Source organism: Leptodactylus fuscus, chromosome 5, assembly GCF_031893055.1.
Source record: "Leptodactylus fuscus isolate aLepFus1 chromosome 5, aLepFus1.hap2, whole genome shotgun sequence".
In the NCBI taxonomy this organism is placed as follows: domain Eukaryota; kingdom Metazoa; phylum Chordata; class Amphibia; order Anura; family Leptodactylidae; genus Leptodactylus; species Leptodactylus fuscus.
Genome location: NC_134269.1, coordinates 202,922,474 through 202,940,548, shown reverse-complemented (window position 1 = coordinate 202,940,548; position 18,075 = coordinate 202,922,474). Strand labels below are relative to the sequence as shown.

The 18,075-nt window shown below is 42.6% G+C and overlaps 1 protein-coding gene across 1 annotated transcript; it reads left to right on the top strand.

The window, feature by feature from the left end:
• The first annotated feature begins 2,107 nt into the window (after positions 1 to 2,107).
• On the top strand, positions 2,108 to 16,302 carry LOC142203089 (epithelial sodium channel subunit beta-like). The gene is made up of 11 exons (XM_075273548.1): positions 2,108 to 2,553; positions 4,196 to 4,317; positions 5,803 to 5,966; positions 7,907 to 8,011; positions 8,590 to 8,710; positions 8,806 to 8,878; positions 9,148 to 9,205; positions 9,646 to 9,704; positions 13,226 to 13,301; positions 14,557 to 14,860; positions 16,268 to 16,302. Exons 1-11 carry the CDS (start codon positions 2,207 to 2,209, stop codon positions 16,300 to 16,302), a joined length of 1,464 nt encoding a protein of 487 aa, XP_075129649.1. The 5' UTR covers positions 2,108 to 2,206.
• The last annotated feature ends 1,773 nt before the right edge of the window (positions 16,303 to 18,075 follow it).

Here is an 18,075-nt window from a genome sequence, read left to right as displayed (position 1 = left end):
TATCATCGTGGTCTGGGGCCTCAGACATTTCCAGTTGGCTTCAGGCCCCGTACCCCTCCGACCACAGTCATTACGCCACTGAATAGGGGGTTCCGTTTAATGCTATTCCATTCCGAATACATGGATCAGAATAGGATTTGCTCTATAATTATCAGAACGAAATAAAGCATCAGAAACCCCCTTGGAAGAGCCTCAGGCTACACACTGGGTCACGTACATGAGGCCTTACTCTCAGTGTCTCTCCTAGGGGTCATATCAGAATTTATTCTGTTTTTCACTTCCACAAATCTATATATAGGATGCTGTTCTCAGGGCTTGTTCACATCTGCGCCCGGTCTCCGTTCTGCAGTTTTCCGTTTCCTGCACAAAACAGAGGCAGGAGACGGAAAGCTGTAGGACTCTTTCACACCTATTCATTTGAATGGGCTTGAAAGGTGTCCGGCCGTGAGCGCCGGTGAGCGTTTTATGCTCTCTGCCGCGAAACCGTTTTTTTAAAATCGGACACAGAGTCGGACATGCAGTACTCTGTGTCCGGTTTAAAAAACCGGTTTCGTGGCGGAGAGCATAAAACGCTCACCACCGCTCACTGTCGGACCCACTCTGACAGCTTTCAGTCTTCTGCATGCAAGTTTTTGATTTTCTGGTATCTCTGAATTGTGAAGCAAGGGATAGACTGAAAATGCAAGATTTCACAAAAAGGAGCCAAAATGTGTTAATAAAGTATATTAGAAAATGTATTAATGGCACAAATACTGCCCGAAAATCAAAAGTTGTCCAATAGTTTATTTGGCGAAGCTTTAATTTTCAGTATCGTATTGTAAACACCTAGGCAATAGTCCTTGGTGCTTGTGTTTAGGCTACCGCTAGGACTTATGTGACAACTAGCCTCATATGGATGCACAATAAATCCTCCTTACATTAATGACTGTATAAATCCTATCCACGTTGGATTGGGAATCAGGATACTTTGAGTCCAACAGAAGAAACGACTTGTGTATAGAACAATGGACACATCAACTATAACTACATCGGAGTCTCCATTATAACTGTTCCATAGTTAACATCATGAACAAAAACTACCTCAAAAAGTAACATAATGGTATGTGATCTGTCCTGCTGGTACCTTCAATAGTGTTGTTTGCACTGATCCTCGTAGACGCTCTTGTAAGTTTATTCTGTTAAGAATGGGCCCAGTCTTCTTGCCATTGGGCCATTGGCCGATCATCTTGTCCTCATTACTCCAATCTCTAACGAACGCAGGACTATGTTTTAACGAAATAGGGCTTGGATAATACACTGTCTACCAATAAGTATTTGGACCCCTGCGGTAGAATAGAAAAACAACATTTCTTCCTATCCAATAGTTGGTAGACCCCAGCAGATGCTTCCTTATGGATGGTATTGATGGACACAATACTTCCGGATGCCTGGTGACACTCCTGGTGTATGTGAGCCATCGGTTGGGTGCGGTTTCTCTGGCCAGCACTCGTCGGTCTCTATCTCCCAGTTTCGGAGGTCTGCCGACTTGGGGCACTGTTCACCTTCCACTTCGTAATGACATGGGCCATTGTCGATTTTGGGTAATTCAGTTCGCTTGCTATGTCCCAACCATTTCTGACTATACAAATACTCTACCACTAATACCAACAGAAAGGAATAAGCCAGCACTTCAACCAAGTGTAGGATTCATTCCCCTATAGTTTACAACGTTATATTTCAGTTCCTCAATGGATCCATTGTCAAAAAAATTGCACAACACATAACATAATTTAATATTCTATGCAAAAATAATGCGATATAGAAAACAGGTTGAAAAAAAAGCGCTAAGCTTCTACATCTCAAATCCCCGTGCTAGGACTTCTCCAAACTCAGCTTTCTTTAGTCTTAATTGCTCGTCTACTAATTAACAGTAGGATGTCGTCTCCTGAGATGGCGCAGACATCAATTAACATAGATGGGCTATATAAAGCACCTGACTGTACATTTTATCATTCCTGTTACTGGACCCAGTTGCACATAGGAGATGAATGCTTGACACTTTAACCTTGGCACAGTCATGGGGTGGCAGCAGAGGACTACATTACGCTCGATTTGCAGCCGGACTCTTCGTCACACTAGTGCTCATGGCGTGCCTAACATCATCCATTCACAGAACCGATGGAGGAGCTGTTGTTGGGCGGCCTTTGTGTTCCTTGTACTGGGCTGCATGATATGGCAATGCAGTCAGCTCACCGCCACGTATATGCGATACCCCACACAAGAGAAGGTCACCCTTGTGAACAGTGCCCGGCTTCCATTCCCAGCCATAACTTTTTGCAATCTTAACCGTGCTCGCAAGTCCCAGCTTAATTCATCCAGATACAAGACTCTAAATGACCAGCTGCCATTGATGTCAGATCATGAAAAGGAAAAGGATGTGCTCAGTAATACAAGGGAAAGGAACTTTGCTTTTGCCATGTCTCAGCTAAGTACCCAGGAGCAGATGGCACTAGGACACCGGCTAGAAGACATGCTGATTTCCTGCGTCTTCCATGATGTCTCCTGCAATGAAAGGTCAGCACACTAAAAATAAAGCTTCATCTTGGAACTGCTTAGAATATAGAATAGGTTGCTATTGGATCTGCTTCCTTATAGAATGCCAATAATAACTTTCCTGCAAAGATTTTAGAAACCCGCACAGATTCCCTGCAGTCTTGTCAGCAAACTACGCTGCATGATATTCATGAAAGGTTTGTTGCTAGAGTCACTTTAGTACTTGAGTTATACTATCTTGTTACTAATATTATAAAGCCGGTGCCACATGTGGTATAGTCATAGCGGGAACCCGTCAATGTATTGCTGCAGGGTTGGACCATTGCAATGTAAAAATTGAATGTCTCATTCTAGTGTATGGAACTAAGCCATTGTTTCCCAATGGATCTGTCAGGATGGGTTCACAACTGTATTGGAGTTTCCATTTTGGGAGTCTGTTGATTAGACCACCATTAGACCACCAAAGATTGCCAAGTCCACATTTTTCATTTTTCATTTTAAAAGAATGGCCACCGATGAATCCCATTATAGTCAATGGGTTCCATTGGGGCGCCGTTGGTGTCTGATGGACCAGATCAAGGTCACACTGGTGAAAATGTGAATATAGAGGGCAGTATATTATAACTACAGAGCTGTAGAGCTAGAATACCAAGGGCACAAACAAATCTTGCCCTGTCCTGCACCTAGCTGCTCTCAAAGAGTATCAGGCGGATAGTATACACCTTGTATAGTATGAGTCCTGCTGTATTCACGAGCAGAGCACTGACACTGCCTCCCCCGCCTATCATAGAACCCATAACAGGCTGCTGTTACAAGGGGCGACCAGATTCATAGTATGAGCTCAATGTATTCTCTCCACATGTTTCCTGCGGAAACTGAACGAAAACCACATGGACCCCATTATAGTCTATAGGGTACACGGGTTTCCTTAGGTAACTGCTTTTCAAACGTATAGATTTCCAATCAGGGGGTCCCCAAGTGGATTCCACAAACGGAATACCGAATGCAGATGTGAACCAGGCTCAAGATTATAAGTAGGGTTGAGCGATCGGGATCGGAAAAGATTGGATTCCGATCCCATTATTTTTTTGGCGGGATGGAGGTCTCACATTAGTGCCCACAATTTTTGGCTACTGGCCAATCATTGTGGGAAAAGCTAAGAACATTGTTTGCTTTTCCCACAATGATTGGCCAGTAGCCAAGCATTGTGGGAACTAACGTGAGACCTCAATCCCGCCAAAAAATATTGGGATCGGAATCCGATCTTTTCCAATCCTGATCGCTCAACCCCAATTATAAGTCCACCTTAATTCATAGGGTCATTACCCTTGTACGTTAAAATACTCATGCAACTAGCTATGTGAACGTTGGAATAAGAGCAAAAACATGACAAATGCCATACAGCTTCCTTGTCCAGGTAAATGTCCTATAAATACTGAGTATTTCACGATACACAATGACATATTTTTGAAGTATGCCACTGTTGATTTCTTCTTATTGACTTTGTATCCTCTGCCAGATCCCTTTAAGGCATTAGGTCTGTTTACGACCGGATTCTGCCATATTACATTCACCCTTGCGTGTATGGTGTACGTACTTTAATATGTTGATGTTAGATCATAAAATGCACTATTCCTATAAAGGTCTATGTCCTCTTTTTCAGTTTCTTTACTCCTTTCTTGAACCCCAAGCTTGGCAACTGTTATACTTTCAATGGTCCAAGAAATCAAACTGCAAGAAAGGAAGAAGAAGTCCTAAATGCCACCAAGGCTGGATTTAGCTATGGTGATGTCATAAGGTTTATTTTTCCTGTATAGCTTGTATTCATTAATCTGTTTCAATGAATGTAGGATTAGAAGATCAGGGGTATTCTAGGTCATTGGAATAAGATTATCCTATAAATTGTATGCAGAATAGAGATGAACGAGTAGTATTCGATCGAGTAGGTGTTCGATCGAATACTACGGTATTCGAAATACTTGTACTCGATCGAATACTACTAGCTGTTCGAAGTTAAGATTCGATGCAGAACCAGCATTGATTGGCAGGATGCTATACAGTCGGCCAATCAACGCTGGTTCTTCTCCTACCTTTAGCAGTCTTCTCCCTGCGCAGCGTCCCCGCGTCCTCTTCCGGCTCTGCATTCACTCTGCCAGGCATTGGGCCTGGGCAGAGCCGACTGCGTATGTCCGCACTACAGTGTAAGCCGCCATTTTCTTGTAGCGCGGGCATGCGCAGTCGGCTCTGCCTAGGCCCGATGCCTAGCAGAGTGAATTCAAGGCCGGAAGAGGACGCGGGGACGCTGCGCAGGGAGAAGAATCCAGACCAACCCTCACTCATGGACTTGGTAAGTAGAATTTGATCGAATGTGGCGTACCCCTGAAACGAGCATTTCCCCCATTGACTATAATGGGGTTCGAAACCTGTTCAAACAGTTGAACAGTGAGCGGCTGTTCAATTCGGATTTCGAACCTCAAACATTTTAGTGTTTGCTCATCTCTAATGCAGAAGAATGAGTGATAGGATCAAGTCGTTAGGTCTGCTAGAACTCCAACTACTCAAGTACAGAACTATCCAAGCCCAATGGTTCCCAGCAGACAAAGGACTCCCAGAACCCACCCATTGGCCTGTGATGGGCTAGAGCTGTACCAAGTGTGAGGGGAACAAGACAGTGGGGAAAACCAAACAGGGAAATACAATAAGGAGAGCTGCAAAACCATACATACATTTAACATAAAATACATAGACAGAACATACACATCCAGAGAAATTAAAAGCAGGAGCACTCTGGGATGCTGCATATATAAAAATCTTTTATTCAAATCTAAGGGACATTAAAGGGATTCTCCCATCTCCCTCTCTCAGTTTGCCTGCTTTCTTCTTACTTCCTGTATTCTTCAACAAGCTGGTGGGCAGGCTTACACTTTTTGATGGAAAGGACACTATGAAGTACCTCTTTGGTACAGATTGCCTTTACCATGAGAAATTATTTATTATGATTACTAGAGATCTAATATAAATGCATATCAAGTAATAGGCACAGCAAATGTATATTACATTACACCGGTTTAGAGAGAAAACACAAATGAGCAGAATAATTTCACATGGCGGGTACACAACACTTGTTTTTAAAACAATGTATTTAGGAAAACTAAATTAGCCATTTGGATAGGACTTTGTTTTATATGTCTGCAATATGTGTTCTACAGTCCTAAATAGTCATCAACCCAATCTAGCAACATATACTGACTGCACGTTATTTACTGACAGGTCTGACAATGGAGCTTTTTATTGAGCAACATGAATACATTAGTAGCCTGAGCACAGCTGCTGGACTGAGGGTGGTCCTGCATGGACAAGGAAAGATGCCATTCCCTGAAGACGAGGGAGTAAATGTCCCCCCAGGTCAGGAGTCAGACATTGGTGTAGTGAAGGTATGATATGCTAAAAAATTCTCTAAGAGGGGTTGCAAACTGTGTTCCAACCAAAAGTGAAGATACCTATTTTGTGTACTGCTAAGAAATTCAGTTTTTATTCCATATGCAAATGAGCAGTCTGGACACGCCAACATCTCTAAGTGTTAGGTATTAAAGTAGTAGAGACCAGGAGACAGGTGGAGGACCTGTGCAACATGGAAAAGTAGCCACAAGGGATTGGTGAGATGGCTATTGCCTCTTACTTTTAATGAAGTAACAAAAGAAAGACATGGACTTCACACCTCTGTATTACACATTGATCTATGCTTCTCAGAAATAGCTACAAAAACGAACATGAGGTTCTTAGAGTACAGTATGATCACGGTGTATAAGCCCACTAGCCACTTCCCAGGGACCTCTATATAATTGGCCCCTATACTATTGGCTGCCTCTCTTCTTGGCCAGCCTGGCTCTTTTGGTGGACAATGTTCCCATCAGCCTACCCTTTCCCCTGGTCTTATTTTCCATAAATGTATGATGAAGGGGAAACACCCAAAACGTTGCATTGGATACAGAACAGCAGACACTTCTCAAGCAGTGTATCTTTTTAATGTACACTATCTTACTGAAGTGGGCGCGTCCACTGGAATTATAAAATAATAAAACATCACAAGTGACACTATTACTAGAAATGAACGAGTAGTATTCGATCGAGTAGGTATTCGATCGAATACTACAGTATTCAAAATATTCGTACTCGATCGAGTACTACTAGCTATTCGCAGTAAATATTCGATTCAGAGCCAGCGTTGATTGGCCGAATCTTATACAGTGTATAGCATTCGGCCAATCAACGCTGGTTCTTCAGCAGGCTCGTCCTTGCTAGTCAGGAGAGCTGGCAGTTTGCTGTTATGAGGGAGCTTACTTTTTCTCATAGGAATGAATTGACCAGCGTTGATTGGCCAGTGTGCAGCATTCGGCCAATCAATGCTGGTTCTGCCGGAGGCTCATCTTTGAGGAGGCGGAGTCTAAGATCGGACCACAGCAGTCTCCATTGTGGTCCGATCTTAGACTCCGCCTCGTCACAGACGAGCCTCCGGCAGAACCAGCATTGATTGGCCGAATGCTGTACACTGGCCAATCAACGCTGGTCAATTCATTCCTATGAGAAAAAGTCAGCTCCCTCGTAACAGCAAGCTGCCAGCTCTCCTGACTAGCAAGGACGAGCCTGCAGCAAATCAATGCTGGTTCTGCAGCAGGCTCGTCCTTGCTAGTCAGGAGAGCTGGCAGCTTTCTGTTATGAGGGAGCTTACTTTTTATCAGCGCAACTGCAAACACTGTGCAGTTAAAGCGCATGGACCCCATAGACTATAATGGGGTCCATGCGCTTTAACTGCACTTCGCTCCTAATAAACACTCTCCTCCTGCTATTCGTGGACTTGATGACTTTCCTTTAGTCGAATAGTGGTTTCCCATGAAACAAGCATTTTTTCCCATAGGCTATAATGGGATTCGATATTCGATCGAGTAGTCGAATATTGAGGCTCTACTCATAACGAGTATCGAATCTGGAATATTTCACTGTTCGCTCATCTCTAACTATTATGCTTGGCGTGTGGTTCCATTTTCCACTCACTACATTCCTTTAAGAATGTGCACCCATTGAAGGAGAATCTTGAGTGTGCCCCATGATACCCGTTCTGTGTTCTATTAACCTGCGGCGGCGTGTGGTGACCACGATCATTGCAACACAGTACCCACAGGGGTAGCAACCCAGTAGCCCAAAAGCACCCTTGCTGCAAGGTTAAGTCCGCAGGCTTCGAGCAAAACTATCCCAGAGAAACCGATCTGTTGCCTTTTGTGCAAGACATTGTGATCCAGCGTTGATATATCTAATTTCTTATGAATAGACTGTATAAGAATTAAAGGTAATAAAAACGAATGTTTCTTTGTGACAGGTTCACGTCAAGCGTTTGCAAGAACCGTACAACAGTCGCTGTAGTAGCGGCCAAAACATAAGGAACTATTATACTGATGTTTATGGCACAGACTATAGTAGAGAGGTGGGTATGATACCAATTCCTGGGCATCTTCTTGAAGACGTTCTAGTTTGTTAAGGTTAGTGTTGGAAATTTGTTGTGGCTTTTTATAGCATAGCTGCAACCAAATAGCCAAACTAGCCATAGCAGTGCAGTCAAGCATTTGGTCATTGCCATCTTTTGAGTCCTGCACAACAACTTTAAAGGGACTATCAATGGCAAATTGGTTATAACCCTAACCACAGTCCCTTGTAGAGGTGATTCTACAGTTTCCAAATACAGTATGTCTCTGTTGCTCAGCTTTGCAGCCCCATTCTCATGTAAGCCACCATTCATTATTTATATGCAAATAAAAGTAGATTTCCCACCTTCTGGATTCAGAATGATCAGTCAATGATCCATGACAAAGAAAAGACCTAATATCATTTTTACTGGATATGAAAGAGTGATACTGTGTATGGGAAAAACCAGAGATCACTTGCAACGAAAGAGTCGGAGAAGGAGGAAGCCATAAATCCAAGCCACAAGTCTGTTTGCACATTTGAAGTCTCGTTGTGTATATAGTGTGTCAAATAGTTGTGTACGTTTGCTTTCCTCCACAGGCTTGCAAGAAGAGCTGCGCTCAAGCTAAGATGATCAAGAATTGTGGCTGCAGAATGTGGGAGTTCCCTGCACCCCCGGGGTTGGATGTACCTCTGTGTAATATCAGTGAGCCCTCCGTGAGTAAGTATGTATTCCCACAAACTATAACTTCATTAGGTTACATAACCACTTGGTAAGACCACCCAGTAACCTGAGATGGTGCTTTCTCTTACCAGGTAACTGTGTGGAGCTGTATGAATATAAACTATCCCACGACAAACTCAAATGTGACTGTCCTCTACAGTGCGAGTGAGTATCAGCTACGACATCTCCTATTCACATATACATCATATATCCATGTATAGTGGATACCAAGAAGGGAATAATCCAAGGTCACATCACTAGGTTTGTTTAAAGTCAGGCATTGATATATAAGGAGCTACCTCCCAAAGGGTGGCACTAGAGCATTTTTTTTTTCTATTAACTATCCACATCATTTCTAATTCTCCTTATTATATATTGTGCGTTATAATAGACCAAAATGATCCAAAGATGGTGACTTGTTTTTCTGTTAATAGTGAGGAGATCTTTGAACTTACTTTGTCTTCATCACAATGGCCCAGCAATACCTACTTGGTAAGTTTCCTTCAAGGATTGTAGACAGATGAGTAGAGTGATTTACAGTAACTAGATGATAATAACAAATGACTTTCTCATGGGATTTCAGATATAAGATATAAAATTGTTATGATATTTCCTATTTATGTACATATATAATGCCAGGTCCTCCAGTAACACTATCCCACTAGCACTACCTTATACAGGGAAAGGTACCATAGAGGGTTCTGCCTAAAAACCATGACCACAGGTACCTCTTATACATGTGCCTTTGTCTGTCCAACCAGTTTCTTTTACATCATGGAAGTCAGATGTGCATATTCTTCCCATGTTCCTTTGCACAGTGGAGCGCTCATGGCTTAATAAGACTCCACACACCTTAATGGTGGTTCTCTCCTTATGGAATGACGATGTCCCCTTCATCCAGTTTCTTGTCATTTTCATCTATATTATTTTAGAACCTCTTCTCAAAGCGTCTAGAAAGTAGAAGAGGGTATCAAGACATGCAAACCATCAGGTAAGCCTAAAGATTATTATTTCTTCAATATCCTTTTTGTTTATGAACACCATAGAGTTACTTATATGCTAGACTGTAAAGATGATAGTATTGTGGGGAAACGGAGGAAAAGATTTGCAGTATCGATGACACATTTAGACTAGGACTACATGCCAGGCTTTGATGCTCTGAAAGCCCTGTTATAGCTTGCAGTTGTTATGCTATCTTCTATAGCCCTGGTTTCCCAACTGGGGGTTTGCGTAGAGACTTCCAGGGGGTCTTGAGTCTATATGGCCACTATTAGAAAGGTAGGGACATATGACCCACCACCAGTGGCCAAGTCGTGACCGCAGTGCTGCATATTCACTGCCCTAATAAATGTTGAGGAGGTTTATTGGCTGTTACTAGCTATAGACCTTCTGGGAAATCTTCTCTTTAATAATAGAGTCTCTGTCAAACTGAACTACATTCCCAGAGATCATACCGGTAACACCTTCATATGACTGTGCACAATGCGGTGTCTGGCAGGCAAGTGCAAGAGCCAATAGCACTGGTTTTATAAGAGGCAGAAATAAGACACAGAATACGAAAGGCAGAATAGGAAGCAGTATATAGCATAATAAGATGAAGAATACATCCAAATAAGAAACAGAATAAGATGTAGAATCCAGTGGAATAACAGGCAGAATACAACAGAATAAGAGGTAGAATCAAGTGGAATAACAGGCAGAATACAGCAGTATAAGAGGTAGAATCTAGTGGAATAACAGGCAGAATACAGCAGAATAAGAGGTAGAATCTAGTGGAATAACAGGCAGAATAAGAGGTAGAATCTAGTGGAATAACAGGCAGAATACAGCAGAATAAGAGGTAGAATGTAGTGGAATAACAGGCAGAATACAGCAGAATAAGAGGAAGAATCCAGTGGAATAACAGGCCGAATACAGCAGAATAAGAGGTAGAATCTAGTGGAATAACAGGCAGAATACAGCAGAATAAGGGGTCATTCACACGGGGGGCGGTGGGGCAGATTTTGGCACCGAAAGTGACCCACCCACTTGTCATGGTCGCGGCTTCCCCCTCCGGAGTCGGCTCAAATGAATGGGCTGACTCCGGAGGTTGCTGCTGCCAGGAAAAACGAATGCTAGTGGTCTCCATAGACCACCATTGTATAGAGGCAGATTTTTGAGGCGAAATCCGCTATCAAAATCTGCCACCTTGCCCCTGTGTGAACTAGCCCTTAGAGGTAGAATCCAGTGGAATAACAGGCAGAATACAGCAGAATAAGAGAGTTAGAATCTAGTAGATTAACAGGCAGAATACAGCATAAAAGAAGGCAGAGTACAGCATAATAGGAGGCAGAATACAGCTGAATAAAAGGCACTATATAGCAAAATAAGAGGCAGAATACATCCGAATAAGAGGCAGGAGACAAAATACAGTAAAATTTGAGGCAGTCTACACCAGACTAAAAGGCAAAATACAGCAGAATAAGAGAAAGAATATAACAAAATAAAAGATAGAATACAGCATAGTTGGATACATAATACAGCTGAATATGAGGCAGAATACAACAGAATAAGAGGAAAGTACAGAAGAAAAAGAGGAAGAATACAGCAGAACAGAATACAACAGAATAAGAAGCACAATACACCATAACAGGAGGCAGAAAACCTCAAAATAAGAGGCAGGAGGCAAAATGGAGAGAAATTAGAGGCAGAATATAGCCGAATAAAACTGAATACAACAGAATAAGAGCAAAGTACAGTAGAAAATGAGGCAGTATTTGGAAGATTAAGAGGCAGAATACAGCATAATAACAGGCAGAATACAGTGAAATAACAGGAAGAAAACCACAGAATAACAGGCAGTATATAGCAGATTAATAGACAGAATACAAAGGAATCAGAGACAGAATATAGAGCAATAGGAGACATCATATAGCAGACTAAGAGATAGAATACAGAGGGATAAGAAGTCATATACAGGGGCTATTATTTTTGTACGGTAGTGGGGATCCCGAGCAGAATTCCAGCCTTCAGAAAGTGTGGGAACCACTTTTTCATAGAAACAAGCTGTAGGGACTGGGATTTAGGATTTGGCATCTCAGCTTTGTCTTGCTGCATCTTTTGCTTACAGCCGGTCATTCCAGTTTCTCTCTGGTCCTATGAAATATAAGAAGACAAACTGGACATTTTTAGTTGTTTTATTAACTTACTTGATCCTACTTCATTCTCAATCCACTGTATATTCTAAATCCTAACAAAGTTTGTTTACTTCCTTTACTCCATTGTATTTTCTGAGAATATTTGGGTTTAATCACATTTTATTCCATTGTGACTTATGCTTCGCATGTCATATAAATCATGTAATAATAGACAGCACTAAGGATGAAGAATAGAACAACTCAGCTACTGACAGATTTACAGACTGTCTCCCTATGAAGTGCTTTGACTAAATAGAATTTATTAATATGAGCATCTGGCGAGGGCAGAGTAACACAATGTTGTATCATAAAACAGATTACAGTTGTTTAAGTCAAAAAACATGAATCATTTCTATAGTTGAGTCATTTCTATGGCAGGCGAAGCGCTTTCCCACTCACATGCTGGGCTTCACATTGACAAATAGATGGGCACAATACAGGAATTTGTTGGGGAAGGAAAGACGGATATATTGTTATAGTCTTAAGAAAAAATAATAATACTATGTACCGTCATGTAGATGCAAAATGTTGCCTTTCCCTCAGCTATTAGATTCTATGAGCCACATATTTGCTACTTGGATCTTTTTCTTTTAGAAAGCTAGTAGCAAATACATGTTGTATAAATGTTGTATACAGGTTGTGGACCCACTATGGTACCAAACTGGCTAACATTAGGGTTACCATTAAAGGGGTTGTCCCATCTCAAGGATCCTAGCTATACTGGTAGCTTATGAAGACTTTTCCTATTATATTGCTTTAGAAATACTGCTTTGTTTGCCTGCTCATGTGAACTTATTCCTCACATTGTTTACACAGCGTTGCTATAACTATGGACCTGTGAGATAAGACAAATGACATCACTTACTCATTGCCGAAAAGACAACCGGCTCAGCTAATTGCAGTCCCTTTATGTACTCTGTCCAACTGGCCCTGCTGGTCTTCACCCTTTAGCCCATGTATGGCATCTGGACTTCAATGCAAGGGAACCACTACCTCTTAAAGTAATACCTTTGTTGTTAACAGGTCTGAGACTATAGTGCAGTGCACCAAGGAATCAGGGAAAAGCAGTGTGTGAACACAGGCCGAGGTCAGGATTGGCAGCACAGGATGAATAGAGAGTGAACAGGCAGGTGGTCAGTAGTAGAAGATAAGAAGATATAGGGAACAGACAGAACAAGGCCAAGTAAAAAGCCAAGGTCAAACACAGTAACATACAGGTAAACCTAAGCTGGACATTAGATAACTAGGAACCTTTTCTCATACAGGGTGTGGCAAGTGGGGCCTCAGCTTACAAATAGGGATTTTCTAAACTACTGTGATTTTTTCTTTTGGATAGAGACAACGTCGTGAAGGTTGTCGTGTATTACCAGCAGCTAAATTATGAACTGATAGAAGAAGTTCCTTCAATGCAGGTAAGACTAAGGATCTGGGCATGCTTTGTATGCTAACATGAAACACGTTGGAGTCATACATAGGTGTGCTAAGAACACCTAAAAAAGCTCAAGATCACAGGAAATTGACATTAAATAAAAAGTATAGCCAAATTGGTTAGCCATCTCTTTCAGTTAGTTTCGTACTGCCGGACTAGTAAGATTCCGGGTGCTATCCCATATCACCACTCATGTGTCCTTATAGAAGATATGAATTTATAGGTGGATACCAACCAAATATTATAAGGTCCCATACATACTATATAAACATTGGCTGATCCTGCTGATTTGAGTGGTACCAACCATTCACCTAATGCGTATGAGGTATGAACCTATTGTTCCTGACCGCAGAGGTGAAGGAAACGACTGCGGGAGTTTAATATGACCAATACATTGGTCTCATGGGAGATAAGACAAATTGACAAGTCCACCCATAAGTCTCACCCTGTTAGATTTTAACGCCTCCAAACCAATGGTAAGGGGGGTATCGTCACTCCCTGGGGAGAGACCTATATGGTGGTCTCTCCCCAAGGAGTGACGATACCCCCCTTACCCTGTCTAAGCCTCTCACCTCTACCAGGTTATTCTTCTCTACACCGGGCTGACGAGATGCAATAACATCGAAACGGCCGTCCTCGGTTGAGAGACTATACCTGGTATTAATCCCAGCATCATTGCAAAACAAAGGCCTCTTGGAAGGTCGAGCATGATGTTAAAGGGAGCAGCCTTTATTGGGCTATTTCACTGAGATTCTGTCTTCCTAATTACATCAGGGAAGACAGGCTTGCACATTCCAGTGAGCGCCTTCTATTGGTTTGCAACACTGAGGCACCTGACTTCCTAATTACATCATGGAAGACAGATTTGCATATTCTTCCCATAGTTCCAAACCAATGGTCTATCATTAGATCTGTCCAACGTAAAGCAGCCCATTGTTTATGTAGAATGGATCATTGCCCCACCATAATACCTACGCTCCAGTTCTTATAGTATTCCATGAAATCTCTCAAAAAGACAACCTATTTGAGAAGATCCCCCCCTTACCCACATCCGGTGATGAATTTTCAGTTTTTCATATTAACCAACCTCTTTCAGAAGATCTTCTCAAAGAGGTTGTGATGTATATGAACCTTCAACATTCCTCCAAACCCCTCGGTCATCACCACCGTTCAGTGAACACTTTAACCGTTATATGGAAAAAATTTTCAATAAAACCATTTTTCTTCTTTTATCGTAGCTTGTTGACTTGTTCTCAAGTATCGGAGGTCTAGTAGGCCTTTGGATCGGGGTCTCAGTTTGTACGGTGGCCGAATTTCTAGAACTGATACTAAATCTATTGACATTTGTCATCATATGCATCCCGAAACGAAAAGAAGAGTCACCGGAGAATCCATATAAAACCTCAGACTCAGAACCTGAACCTTTCTCACCGATCCTATCGGCTGATCACTATCTTCTATGGAGGTCTGTTGAAGATGTCTCCAGTTTGCTCAGTCATAATGTTGAGGATGATCAATCTCTGCACAACCCCTACCAGAGCTGTGAGACAGTGAACTATCCCAGCTACAATATATAGGATGGAAGTGGGAACGGATGGTCAACACACGTCTCAGATTTGTTCCGAGACCAGGTACTTGCCTCTTTACCAAGTGGAAGACATACCAATTATTAAGGCCTTCAGTGTCGAGGCTACGTCCCATGGAGAACCTAGGATCAAGATACGGTCTATACGTTAGAGAGTGTGTCACCTAGCTTTCTATAACATATGACATATTTATTCCTTACTGTATACCAGATATCTGGCCTAAAATTAGGGTTGGTGACTTTGTCTAAACACCAGTTGTGACAATAATTGTTGGCGTTTTTTGCGCCTCCCACGCCACTTTTATGAGGTTGAAAGTGCAGTGGGATTTGTGTTAAATGTAATATCATTTTTGCCATTTCAGGGCACAAATAATTATTGAAATCTATCCCAACTACAAGCTACAAGTAAGGCTAAATTCTCACGGGGAGCATAATGGCGGATTTTGGCTCCCCGTGTCACTCTCGGGCCAAAAAACGCCTTCCACAACTGTCGCAGCTTCCGACAGTTGCGGCTTCCCCCTCTGGAGTAGGCTCAAATGAATGGGCCGACTCCAGAGGGCAGCCCGTAGCCATAGACCATAGCCATAGCCATAGGTCTCCATAGACCACCATTGGCGGATTATGACGTGGATTACGCGCCATAATCCGCCCCCTCCGTGCCTGTGTGAACTAGCCCTAAGAATACTTTCAGAAACAGAAATATTATTAGTTTTTTGGGGGAGTTTCAATTAAAAAATGAATTGAGGGAAGAAAAGAGAAGCTTAAATCCCATCAATATTTGGTGTGACCATCCTTTGCATTTTACACACCATCAATTCTTCTAGGTACACTTGCACGCAGCTTTTGAAGGAACTCGGCAGGGAGGTTCCAAACATTCTTCTATGAATGTCGGCTTCCTCAAATCCTTTTGTTTCATCATAATCCCCGACAGACTAATCCGTTTGGGGAGTCCGCATGGGGACGCCAGAACTGACTATCGAAGGTATTGGTAAGCGGTGTGCAGTGAAAGCACACAGACCCCACAGACTATAATGGGATCCGTAGGCTTGCCACACACTGCCCGCACGAATCATGTGGAAAAGGAAAGTAGATTGTCCTTATGTTCCCTGCAGAGATCTCGTGGCAAGCACACAGACCCCATTATAGTCTATGGGGTCTGTGTGCTTTCGCTGCACACCGCTTGCCAATGGATTCGGTAGCACATTCGAGGGGGTCTCCATGCGGGCTTACCCAAACGAATTACCGACGCATATGTGAACGAGGTCTTAATGATGTTGAGATCAGGGCTCTGCAGGGGCCGTATGGTGGGCGGTCACAGCAAATATTAATGTGATTAAGGTTTCTCTTTTGTTCATTCCCTTCAGTGTTTATTGTTGTCAATTATCACTTCTATTTTTGAAAACATTCTTACTTTGTATCATACTTATAAAGGTTATGGAAAAAAATGTTTGGTCGTAAAAAAAAATACAAAAAAATGGTTTGGTTCTAAATAGGTAAAGCAAAGTTGATTTTCCAGTTTCCGTCCCTGTATTTCCGTTTATTATAATAAATGGCCCTCACATGAGCGAACGTCACCTGATACGACTGCAATCCTGTGTCTATTGCACAATCTAGTCATTTGGTTTGTTATTTAGGGTTTAGTTTTCGTCTGTGTCTGCCGTACTGAGAATTGAAATCCCTATTAATATTAATCACTCCGTCTTCTGCTTCTTATCTTTGGCTCCGCACCACTGAGCTGGAATGTGAGTGGCGGCATTTCATGCAGCGTGATACAAAATGGTCCAGCATAAGAAGCCATCAGATAACCCGACAACACAAATATACACAAAGGCCGGCCTATCAGCGCTGTTATCATTGTAATGGCGGCTCTATATAGATTTTCATCTGTTCTAATAGGAATCCATGTAGTTCTCTCCGTGGCTTTCACTTGCTGTTTATGTTGAATACCACTGTACAAGAGGAACAAATCTTTCTACAAGAATTCAATAGTCACTATTCAGTTAGGAAGGTTGTAGGACAGGGGTCCTCAAACTATGGCCTGTGGGACACATACAGCCCACCGTGGACATTTTTCATAATGAAGCTCCTAGGGCCGTGATGGTGAACCTATGGCACGCATGCCAGAAAGAGCACGCAGAGCCTTGTTTGCTGGCACGCACGCCATTGCCGGTACAGGATTCCCTGTTAGTGAGAAATTGCTGCTTTCATTTGTATGTGCAAATGCACATATAGCTGAATGCAGTCAGTGCGGTCCGTGCAGCTGCAGCCTACACTGACTGAAGAGTATGGCCTCTGCCCCGGTGCATGTGCAATGACGTGAGTAATCAGCTCCTGCAGTCAGAAAAAGGAGGACATGTGTAAGCATGGGTAAGTGTGTGTGGAGGGGGGGAGGTGCATACTGAAGAGCATATAATACTGTGTGGGGAGGGTGTACTGAGGAGCATATAATACAGTAAGGGGGGTATGCTGAGTAGCATATAATACAGTGTGGGGGGTATGCTGAGGAGCATATAATACTGTGGTGGGCGCGTACTGAGGAGCATATAATACTGTGGGGGGTGTACTGAGGAGCATATAATACAGTATGGGGGGGTATACTGAGGAGCATATAATACTGTGTGAGGGGCGTACTGTGAAACATATAATACTGTGGGGGGGCGTACTGAGGAGCAGATAATACAGTGTGGGGGCGTACTGTGAAACATATAATACTGTGGGGGGGCGTACTGAGGAGCATATAATACAGTATGGGGGGTATACTGAGGAGCATATAATACTGTGTGAGGGGCGTACTGAGTAGCATATAATACAGTGTGGGGGCGTACTGTGAAACATATAATACTGTGGGGGGGGCGTACTGAGTAGCATATAATACAGTGTGGTGGGTGTACTGAGGAGCATATAATACTGTGTAAGGGGCGTACTGAGAAACATACAATACTGTGGGGGGGGCGTACTGAGAAGCATATAATACAGTATGGGGGGGTATACTGAGGAGCATATAATACTGTGTGAGGGGCGTACTGTGAAACATATAATACTGTGGGGGGGCGTACTGAGGAGCAGATAATACAGTGTGGGGGCGTACTGTGAAACATATAATACTGTGGGGGGGCGTACTGAGGAGCATATAATACAGTATGGGGGGTATACTGAGGAGCATATAATACTG

Coding starts and splice junctions, on each gene's coding strand:
- LOC142203089 (XM_075273548.1), top strand. CDS start 2,207: ATGATATGGCAATGCAGTCAGCTCACCGCCACGTATATGCGATACCCC. Junction 13,302..14,556: donor AAGAAGTTCCTTCAATGCAG/GTAAGACTAAGG, acceptor CTTTTATCGTAG/CTTGTTGACTTGTTCTCAAG. Junction 14,861..16,267: donor GCACAACCCCTACCAGAGCT/GTGAGACAGTGA, acceptor CATTCCCTTCAG/TGTTTATTGTTGTCAATTAT.